The following is a 12,248-nucleotide window of genomic DNA, read 5'->3' on the forward strand; positions in this document are numbered from 1 at the left end:
ACAACATGAAGCATACAAAATTCACAAAACACCACACAACACACCAAAAATAATACAAGACATACATTAAAACAAAACATTAAGACAACATGAAGCATACAAAATTCACAAAACACACCACAACACACCAAAAATAATACAAGACATACATTAAAACAAAACATTAGGACAACATGAAGCATACACAATTCACAAAACACCACACAACACACCAAAAATAATACAAGACATACATTAAAACAAAACATAAGGACAACATGAAGCATACAAAATTCACAAAACATAAATAAATCACCAAGTTATAATATGAAAGTGTTCAAAGTGTATGTGTGTATATATAAATCTATATATGGGTCTAGATTTGATTGATTTGTAAATAAATATTATACATTGAACCTATAGTGTGTCAACTCTATTTTCATCTATACTCTATTCATAAGTATTAATATGTAGGGGTATGATGCTCAACCCCAGACCAAACCAGGCTACCAGAACTAATTAATAAGCAGATACTGATGTTAAACAGTACAATGTTGCATAAATGACAGGTAGCTTTGTAAACATGTGTGATTTGTGTAACAATGAGAGGGGGTGTGGTGTATAGAATCAGAACAAACTATTTAAAAGGGAAGTCTCAGATCTACATGCAAAAGCCACCTAGGCTTATTCACGCCCGAGGATAAGGCTACGATATAATTTCTCAAGAAACAACCTTTCTCGTCAATTATTTACTCTCAATATTAGTCATGGATGCTATGGGTAAACGATGGGCCCATAAAGAATCAATGGAACGTCAGACGTTATCGTCAACCGAACCAAACCAAACCTGTTCAACTCATACGATCCTTACAGAGTATGGGGATATGTGAATCCACTAGAGGACAGATTGGTCTATACCCCGGATCTCAAAATATAGAAAGAGAGAATGGATGATGCGGTCATGACTGCCGAGCTGTTAAGCATACATATGCCAGGAATTGAGGACCTGATGGAGGACCTGGTGGACTTGGGAGTCGGACGGGGTAATAATCGATACGGATGATGAATATTTTGATGCTATCGAACCGCTGGACTTGACTACGAGCAAGAATAGTAGATGGGGAGTTGGCCAACTCCCCATAACAACCCCAACCCTCCTCAGCACAGACCTATTCCAAACCAGTGCAGCCCTTGCATACTCTGATGATGAGGACGCAACCTCCCCTCTAGATCTAGATGCACCAAACCTTCACCATGCTGCACAGGACAAGTGTAGACTCCGAAAGGAGAGAGCATCCAATAAACCGGTCCAACCCAAACCCAGCACTACATTCCCCTGTCCACACTGCACACCTAGAGTAATCGGGTCCAGAATCGGCCTCCATAGCCACCTGACGACCCACAAGCCCACTATGTACAGTGTACCCACTATACACTTATAGACTCAGATAAAACCATCATTGATAACTCAATTTTGTACTACATTTTGTACTATATGATTGAGTTTGGATCTGTTAGATGTATTGGGTAACATACCTGTGTAAATATGTGTTACATGTTTTCACGCTAAATAAAAAATATCAAACTAATTTTTATCGTTGTTTTTATCTCATGTTTATTTCATATTTATTATTCACTGTACAGTATTAAAAAAAAACCCAGTTTGACCTCAAAGGTCGACAATGATTAGCATAGCAGTTATTCTTAAAAGGCTCCACCTCTCTGGGGATGTTCTTAAATACGGAGAACAACCCTGCATAAGTGAGTAATCCTACAGTAGAGACACTAGCTACCCAAAGAAAGAAATAAAATATGTACTCTACCTGTTACCAAGATGAGGATAGGAAAGTTTGGGCCTTATCTGATGGCCGGAAAATTCGGTTGTCTTTTTTTCCGTTCAAGAATCATCGATTTATTGAACTCTATACATTGGAATCAGGGGACAGTATCTTTGAAGACCGGTTGCCTTACATTCGCATCTATGAATCTGAATTTGAGAGATTGGTCAATCCTATTCTAGAGTTCTGTAATTATTTACAGTTAGATACATCTATCAAGCCATCTCGAGTTGTACGGGTGAGCAATGAAATACCCTGGCGTAGTGATACTGAGGGCTTCGTCGTTGACTGTTCCAGGTCAAAATTATGGCTGTTATTAAGATACAAATCTCAAGGTACTACCCCGCTTGAAATACCTAAGAGCATCATGGAAATGCTTTCCAATCCAACTATCCATTGGCGCGGAAGATTTAGGGATTCTAAAGCATGTGATGTGTGAAGCCTTGGATTTTTTCAAAGCAACTACAGAGAGTCGAAAGATGGCACTGTTGGAAGCCCGCCTTAGAGGCGTCAAACGTGTAGATTCAGGATCAATGGACTACTTCATTGAAAAGAAATCGAGGCGTATGGATTACCATACATGCCCTTCCGGACCTCCTGGGTACTCGTTCGGTGATCCCACTATACCAAGGAGTAGGTCTATCGATCTCACAAAACCAGCTGGCGCTTCACTATTCTCAATGGCTAACTGTCCTGCAAATCATAAATCGTACAGCGACCTAGAAAACGATGCACCCACATCCCTCCCTCATCTAGAAACCGATGGACCAGCAAATGCAGCTATCACCCCATCCCATCCTACACTATAGGACATTATAGGATATTCATTCACCATGGAGGATTCAACTTTTTCATTGGGAGCATCAAACTCACGTGAAGGAGACCGCTCTTGGTGGATGGACCCGCAATTGACCGTGTATGACCATGGTGGAATAACACCAATACTGGGGATACGGACGACAATGAATATGATGATGACCTGGCGTTTTGGGGCTATGATATGGAGGACGCTGAACATTTTGAGAGGGCATTTTGGGGCTATGATACGGATGACACTGAATATTTCGAGAGGGTAGGCCTATTACCCCCAAATTCACCCATTCCCTATGACACTCCATCCTCCGACTCACCAGTGATTTCGACACCATACCCACTGAATTTGTCCATGACTATGGATGAGACTGCACAAAACGTATAGATATTATGAAAATACATGTTGCTCAACTACTCAAAAAGGCTATAACTGAGCATATGAAAGATGATTGCAACAGCTGCCAACTTAACTTAAAAATAATGGAACAGAACAGCAACAGATGAGGTCAGTCCCATACAGAATATGCACATGACATACTATACATACAGTATGTAGGTCATAACATGCAGTTCTGCATGTTACGTTTGTGATCACATATGCATCCATGGGTCAGGGACGGTGCACTCAGTGTTACAGATCAATAAGGGTCCATTTGGACCCTTATCCGACTCTGAGAAACATCATAATAGGCTAACATTCAGTGATAATGGTGTGAAATGTGTGAGCTTGCCGACAAGCTATTTTCTGAAAACACATTTGGTGTACAGGGGGAAAATGAGGATAATGTTACATACCTTAGTGTATAAAGTATCTTGCCGTCATTCCATATTCTGAGCAACTGATTGGGTGTGGTAATCCAATGGGAATCAGCAGTCTTGGAGTTTCTGAAGATGGTGTCTGGTAGCCAAATGAGTCCCACCATGTTGCTGTTCAGAGTCAGTATTTTCATTGTGCTGTTGTATCTGAGCCGGCTGTCTGTCCACGTCTGAGCAAAGATTATATCAATCTGGTATTCCTAGAAGAGAGAATAAAAATATCATGCAACAATAGGTGGTTGCGAGGTGCAAGGGCTCGGGGTTCGATGTAAAATAGAGAAAATAGCTGATCTGCAAACTCATACGCATCACATTGATGTGTTGTGAGTTTGTAGAGCTATTTTCACAATTTTTGAATAAATAAAAGTTTAAAATATCAAACATATGAGACAGGCTGTACATTTCCCAAAAGAAAATGCATGTACTGAATTTAATATAGTCAGACCAGAAGCAAGGATATAACAATGATTGAACAGAGGGGGAATATACCCCCCTCCCCCCAGCAAATCGAAACCTGTAAGGGCCATTCAGAGATAAAGTTATTTATCTGCAAATGTACAAACAATCAACCAAACCATTCAGACAGAGCTGAAGCATATATCACAGTCCCCCCCAAGCTAAAACTCCACCTATTCATCTATTTGAGAGCGTATTGATTTTCTTCCCGTGGCCACCATGGCATGAAGTATCAAGCGGAGAGGTTTTATGAAAGTTTAGGAACATTCAAAAGAAAATCTATTTTCTTGTGGGCCATGGGGAGAACGTGCTAGCAAACAATGCTAGACAACAGCGCGACCCCACTGTCGTCAGCAGACAGCAGAAAGGGAATTCAGGGGCTTGTTGTACGTAAGTGAACCACACACCCCTGGGTGTCGGATACACTGTTCTCGTAAAATGACTTTGTGGTCTTGTCACTTATAGGGATGTTTGTCATGTGTAAACATAGTGTTACACTAAGCTTCTATTGCTGTTCAGGGCTAGTGATCAGGGAGACTTTGCTGGGGCACTCTGTGGCTCATATCTCAGAGGACCGTCTCCATGTTGATGTGCAGACAGCCAGACACGCACGCAGACAAGTACACACGCGCGCACACACACACACACACACACACACACACACACACACACACACACACACACACACACACACACACACACACACACACACACACACACACACACACACACACACACACACACAAAGAAAACATGGCTTTATCAGAGCAGCTTTCATTCAGAATTCAGAGGAGAATCCATTCAGCTTGCTGACTGGGATAGAGGTCAGCTGCAGCTTTTAGTTTCTGTTACACGGATTACATGACTTAGCACTCAGCACAGAGTGTTGGGGAAGACCCAGAAATGTGAAGAAAGGGTCAGAGATAATGAGTCTAGCAGTCATTCATGAATAAATTATACTCCATCTTATGACTGTCGCATGCCAAAAATAGATAATTGACGAGCTCGCAACGAATTCAGTATCAGGTTTATCCATTTAAACCCTATACAATTTGTATATTTTCCCGTCTACACCAAATATTTTCACCGAAAATAGCGGATCTACAAGCTCGAGTCACGGCATGTTGCAAGATCGACTACTTTCACAAAACCTTCATATGTTTTCACAGAATGTTTGCCTATTTTGACATACGGCCACCGTATAGTATCATACCACAATTCACAAATTGTAGTCAGGGACCGGTGCCATTGAGGGAGTTATGAAAGTCTTGACATTGACTTGGGTCACACTCACAACCTGCAATCCACTGAACAGTGAGCACTTTAACCCATTAAAGGACCACTTCACCACTTTTCAATCTTCATATAATTGGTCCTCACTAATGTTCATGATAGAATAGCACTTTCTCGTTTCTGAATGCCCACAGCCCACCCATGGGACACAGACATTAGTGAGGACCGATTATACGAAGATATAGGTTGAAAAGTGGTCTTTAAAGCCTGTCATCTTACATTTTTATATAGCATTATGTTTTTCAGAAAACACTGTTCTAAACATTGGTTTAGAACAGTGGTTGTCAAAAATAGCATACTGTAAAAGCTCACAGTCTGACTTTCTGTGAAGTCTGGACCTGCTGGTAGGCATGCAGCACATGCAGGATGGGAAACATTAACATCTCTTAATCACTTAGTTCTCACCTACACGCTTCTCTCTTTTCTCTCTACAAAAGAAAACCAAAAAAATGACAGATTAATCAGTAATCACTGAAAACATATTGGTGAGAACTGCACTTGATGTGGAGCTCAGTTTGTCTTTTCTTGATGTATCCACATCAGTGGCTATGTGATCAGGCGACCGTTTTTCCGTTAGAGCTGGAAATCAAAGTCATCATGACTCGTAATTTCATTTCATGGAAGTAGCTGAGCACAGGTGCTCATTTTCAGCAACGCCCTGCACATAGAAACACACAGACAACCACACACACACGCATACAAAAACCTGGGAACTGACCAATACAACCACAGTCTTATACTGTTGGCCACTAAGCAGCTCCAGGGGGAGCAGTTGGGGGTTCAGTGCCTTGCTCAAGGGCACTTCAGCGGTGTTGGGTGAGTGATGACAATCACTTCCCCACCCATATTTTTGCGTGCATGTTTATATTTATTGAAGGATCCCCATTAGAGACATGACTGAGCCTCTAGTCTTCCTGTGGTCCTGAATAAAACAAATACAATACAATTTTTTTATTGTAATTGTAGTTGTACATTTAATGTACAACTAAAAATACAAAAACGGAACAAAATAAAAACAAATAAAAAGAACAAATTCACATTATAAAATCAAAAGAACAAATTCCCAAATCACAGTTCACAGTTATGTACTTGGCAAATTGGCAAGGTATCTCTTGATATTCTTTTGAAAGTAAATTTGTTATGTATTGTAGATGAGACAGTTGGATTTTGGTGTTGTTTTTATTCTTATGTTGCCAGAAGCTGCTCCTCTGGTGTTGTAACCATGTTCAGAAGTCATTTTTAACTGGTGAGCCAAGCTATACGGCTTACCAGTGGAAATAATGTTCCGCAGTAGCATTAGAAGACTCACTGCTAATTTATTTTCAACCATTAGCCATGCCAGATGTTCATGCATATAACTAATACTAACGGTATGAACAGCCTAGTGCCAGACGAGCCGCTTTATTCTGAGCAATCTGTAACTTTTTCAAATCAGATTTAGTAGCTGATGACCAGATTGCAGGGCAGTATTCTAAATGAGACAAAACCAAAGAATGAATAACAGATGTCATTATAGAGGGAGTGATGAAAGCAGAACACTTCCTAGTCATACCGATTCCACTTCCCATTTTGATGACAATATTGATTGTGTTCACCTGTTCAGTTTGTGTGGTGCCAACTGATCCAAGCACAATGGCCTTTGTCTTAGAAATATTTACACCAGCTTGTTGCACTAATTTGTAAATGTCTCAGATGTGAGCATACATAATTGTATTAACATTTTTTATACCCAATGGTAAATCATTTATGAAAATAGAGTATAACAAAGGCCTGAGGCAGCTCCCCTGTGGAACTCCACAGTTAATGGGGTTCCATTTTTATTAGCTGCCATTAAAGAAGACTCTCTGTTGTCTCCCTGAGAGATAATGAATAAACCAAGATGATGCATTGGAGGTGAAACCGTAACACTGTAACTTATCTACAAGCAAGGTATGATCAATTACATCAAAGGCTGCACTGAAATCCATCATAACAGCACCTACTAATTTCCTATTGTCCATGGAAGATAACCATCATCATTAATTTGTAAAAGTGCAGTGCTTGTGACGTTTCCTGTAAGCATGGTGAGAGTAGATCGTTATTGGCAAAGTAGTCCATGACTAACCTGACGCTGCCAGATGGGGGCGGTATTGGGTAACCATGTTCCCCAACACAGCTTCCATCTGGGATCTCTCAGGGAGTTCAGCTAACACCGATCCGTTCCGTACCGAACCAATCAGCGTGAGCTAAGGGCGGGATATGTGCGAAACCGGATGTGAAGCTATATAGACACGTCAATATGATTGGTTGTGTTTGCACGCCCACACGGTGATAGACAGACGGTCCCATCCAATCATCTACCAAGTATCTTGAAAAAAAAGAACAGCCCCGTCATCGAATTTGCTTCCGAGATCCCAGATCCAAATAAGCTGTGAAACAAATTTGTGTAGCAAGCTTCTTGGATCTGGCAGCGTCAGGTTAGTCCATGACCTGTTTGAATACAATTTTTGAGTGGTGCAACCACTCCCTTACGGAGCTATGTGTGTGGGTGGCTGGGTGCCTCGGTCTGAGCACGAAAACAGCATGGTTGTTTTTCACCACCTGCAACCTAACACACACAAACACACACGCACATATTAACTGTATATATGGTAATTTCGGGTGTGCCAGTACAGTACTGTGACAGTACAGTACAGTACAGTAGAGGGACCCCCACACGGTAACTCTGTCATTTCTCTACCGTTTCGGACGCGGTGCGGCTCGCCGGAACCGGCCCGGCCCCCTGGGCGCGTTGCTGGGGGTCTGGAACTCCCCCCCCCCCCCAGGGACCCCCACACGGAGTTGCACCACTCACTTCACACGGGTGTGATTTTTTTTTCTTTTTCTAAGCAACGGTAAAATCATTTTTTTTTATTATACATTTTTATCCCACGATTTTGTAACCCATTTTTTCACCCAGGGTCAATTATCAAATGTAATCCTGGGCGCTACACTTCCTCTGCCAACCTGGGGGGGCAGCGGACTGACCTCATGCTTCCTTCTATGCATGAGGAGTCCAAGCTGATTCTTTTCACCTGACAGGGGAGAGTTAATTGAACATATTTCTTTGATGTGGTGCCTGTTGGATATGAGGTATAAACGTGTTTCCCACAAGGAAGTGCCACTTTATTATGTCAGATGATCAAATTCTAGTCTTTCAGATTGCGATGCGTTGTGCACATGATGTATGTAGATCAGCTTTTTTGGGGCAAAGAGATATGGTGTGGACAGTATATTTTGTTTGTTTAACTAATTAACAATTGATGGTTTAAAGTGGTTAAATGCACTTTTAGACACAACACTGAGATGCTTATAGAGCGTCGCAGTCCCTCCCCCTTTCAGAACAACGAGTGGCCCAGGAAATAAATCCCAATGCATTTTTCCCATAGGCATTTCTTTTTTTTTTTTTTTTTTTTAAGATATTTTTTTGCGGCTTACGCCTTTATTGATTTTTTAAGGGATAGAAAGTAGGCTGACAGGAAACGGGAGAGAGATGGGGGGATGACATGCGGTAAAGGCCGTGTCGGGTCCGGGAGTCGAACCCGCGGCACACCGCGACTGGATCACCAGTCCGGTGCCCAGACCGTTACGCTACGGCCTGGGCAGGCATTTCTTAAATATTTATTTAAAGATGGTTATGCCGCGGTCAAAGCCAACTCGGATCGTGACAAATCATGACAATGAACACAATGTTTTGGGCCGATCAAATCATTTATAAGAAGAAAAACAAAACAAATAGTGTTGTCTCCTGCCTTTATTTTCTTCTTTCTAATGATTTGATCGGCCCAAAATATTGTGTTTATTGTCATGATTTGTCACGATCCGAGTTGGCTTTGTCCGCGGCGTAACCGTCTTTAAATAAATACTTTAAGAAATGCCTATGAGGAAAATTAACGGCGATTTATTTTCCGGGTCTCTCGAGGGGGCGGGACTGCGACGCTCTATATAGAACTATCTGGATTCCTCCAGCCACCCACAGCCTTTATCACACTGTCACCATCTCCTGACATTCGTTTGACCTTTTACCTAGACACTGCTTCAACAGGCCTTCATTTCAATAGCTGGCCAATTACAATGCAGTCCGCAGGAGAACCTTCAATTGTTCAGCATATGGGATTTGACAAACTAGGACATTATTAGGGGTTTGATGACTGGCGGAGGAAAGGTTCTGCAAATCTAATACAATAACTAATATTTGGTTAATGTGATAACGTCTGGAAATAGAGGGGTGCGGATGAGAATTATGTAGATCGGTGAAGATGTATTTGGCCGAGGACCCCCATCTGAAAATATAATATCAGATAGAGGGAGGGAAACCTTATAAAACAACACATTTTCATGACTGGTTGGGGCGGAATCGCACCATGACTCCCCTGAGTCAGAAATTGATGTGAAGGTTCTGCTGTCACATCACATGTTGACGAGGACGGATGATTTATGATTCCAAATGCAAAAGCTGACATCGCACCTCTTGGCATGGCCAGTTCACTCAGCAAATACTCGCTTGGCCTCACAAAGCTCAAGTTTGTTTCTCTCACTTCAGGGGAGTCCCATCGTGTCAAACATGGTCAACTTCATACTGAGTGAGAATATGTTGTCAAAAGTGACAAATCAGAAACCCAGCTTTATTTCTCTACAGTTATATTATAAAGGAATTTTAAGGAACATTTTGAATTTTTCACTCGCAAGCATTACTGCTCTAGTATTTCTGTAATAGGAGAGTGTTGCAAACAGACGAAGCATTCCACTCTATTTAAACACGAGCACTATTTTATAAGTTACAAGGTCATACTCATTCACATCACATTGTGTAGTGACCTTGTAGATCTGCTATTCAATGCGCAAAATATGCCAGCTTCAAAGTGCTTAAAATCCAGAGGGGCTAAGCTTGTACAGAGACCGGTGTACATTTTAAATCAATGATGTTCCTGTATTATGTAAACTGAAGTGGATACGTTATGATTAATCAGAAGCAAAAACACAGCTTAACTGCACCCCTTGGGACATGCAGATTTGACAGGTGCAAGAAAACTGCATAAAAATCTTCATCTCAGAACGTTGAATGTACTGTAGCATTAGCAGACTGGGGCGTATACAGTATGTTGGCCAAGAGCTAAGAATAGAAGTGGAAGATCAATGCACACGGGAAATTTAGCATTAAATATACAGAAATGTCAGTGAAGGTGAATCTGAAGACTTAAATTGTTAAGTTGTGTCTTTTATTTTTTAAATAAATAATTTATTACTAAGACAGGAGTTGGAAAGAATTGCCAATTAAAGAAAACTGTACAGCTGTTTGTCGATACCAGCACCATGAGGCTGCTGCAACCATTCTTCAAAAGGTTCTGGGAAGAAGAACACAGATACCATCAGACTGGAAGGCCTAATCAACAAGCTCCCAAAGAAAGGCAGTCACCCCTAATCTCTGTGCCAGGGAGGGAACGTGCTAAATAGAGTAATCCTGAATAGAATGAAGGATGCAGTTGACCACCAATTAAGAGCTGCGCTACTGAATCTGTCGGCAGGGGCATTCAGAACATGTGTACATCGTTGTTAGTGGGAATGAAAACATATAGGCGCCCCACCGGAAGAGGAAGGCTGGCTGAGGGCGGACCAAACGGGCCAAGTTCTGCTCCCTGCTAAACGGGTACCCTGGCCAACATGTAGGAGTCACGATAGTGCTGTGACAGAGATCGTCCACCTCTCCTGGCCTCCCATCCGTGAACACGACCAGTTGTTAGTTGGAGCTCCTGGCCAAGCTGGAGGCATTGTGTAGTCTCTGCAGTGGTGCGCAGGACCCTTTATCATGCACCACCTGGACATCTATCTGCAGTCTTTTTAGGGAATCCTGAGAGGAAATGCTGTAAAAATATTGAATTAAATGTACCTCTCCAGCCTTTCAGATAAGTTGATTTACTGTATATTCAATTACCTTTCATAACGGAAATATTTGAATCTCCTAAATCATCGGGACAAGTGGGAAAATGACTCAGCCTACTGTGAATATGCACATGGTTTTCAGCTGACTCTGGTAAGCGCGAAATCATTTCGTACTGGCATTTCATGAAGTATAAAATGAGCAAAATACTAATGAGATGCCTCAAGACAGAATGAACAGTTGCAAAATAACATAGCCTCTCTAGAACCTCAATGATAGCACTGCTTGACTAAGGGGGGTGTGTGTGTGTGTGTGTGTGTGTGTGTGTGTGTGTGTGTGTGTGTGTGTGTGTGTGTGTGTGTGTGTGTGTGTGTGTGTGTTAGCACTGCTTGACTAAGGTGTGTGTGTGTGTGTGACGTTGTGGTTAGAATATCTTCCCTGAGACTGGGAGGTCAGGGTTCAATCCTTGGTCAAGTCATACCAAAGATTAGAAAACGACGTTAGTGACTCCGGTGCATGACGTTCAGGACTAGTCCAGATCACAGCCCATATGGGGATGATCTTTACGTCATTTCCAGGACGTCTTCACCAGTTGAAATAATATAGCTTATTCTGGGCCAGATCTGACTAGTTATGATATGACTTAAGTTGATCTGGCCTCGATCAGACTGTCTCTGATTCATCCAGCGACGTCCGTTGTCAGGAATACCGTGAGTCTTGGGTCTGGGCTTGCCTGTGGGTGTGACTATACTTCTAGTTGTTGCCATATGTGCTTCTGCACTGACTAATTGTCATTTATTGTCTTTCCAGTGCCGTCACTCCCACTCATCTGCTCACTCTCAATCAGCCAATCAGAGTGGAGCTTCACACCTGCACTCTGTTCGTTTGTCACACTCAGTCTACTTAAACCCTGCTTGTCTCTTTGTTCTCTGCCAGATTATATTCCTGTGTCTGCTTGCATTTACTACTTTGTTTTTTGACCACCTGCCGGGATTATGACCTTCCTTTTGCCTGCCGGATATTGGATTTGATTGCCAGGTTTTTTTTGTGGATCTATAGTCATGGACTTGCTGTTGGACTTAATTTCCTGTGAACTGCTGAATTACAATTAAAACTCCATTTCACCTTCAGAATTTAATCACATGAAAGATTAATCA

At 41.8% G+C, this 12,248-nt stretch overlaps 1 protein-coding gene across 1 annotated transcript in view; it reads right to left on the reverse strand.

Moving 5' to 3' along the window:
- LOC310860914 (gamma-aminobutyric acid receptor subunit gamma-3-like) overlaps positions 1 to 12,248 on the reverse strand; it is a gene marked incomplete at both ends in the record, with an annotated part of 114,214 nt that overhangs the window by 35,739 nt on the left and 66,227 nt on the right. The window contains one exon of the mRNA XM_083768104.1: positions 3,426 to 3,646. Coding sequence (XP_083624230.1) covers positions 3,426 to 3,646 — 221 coding nt within the window. The remainder of the gene's footprint in view (positions 1 to 3,425; positions 3,647 to 12,248) is intronic.

Source organism: Protomyctophum parallelum (assembly GCF_964188405.1).
Source record: "Protomyctophum parallelum genome assembly, chromosome: 6".
NCBI lineage: Eukaryota > Metazoa > Chordata > Actinopteri > Myctophiformes > Myctophidae > Protomyctophum > Protomyctophum parallelum.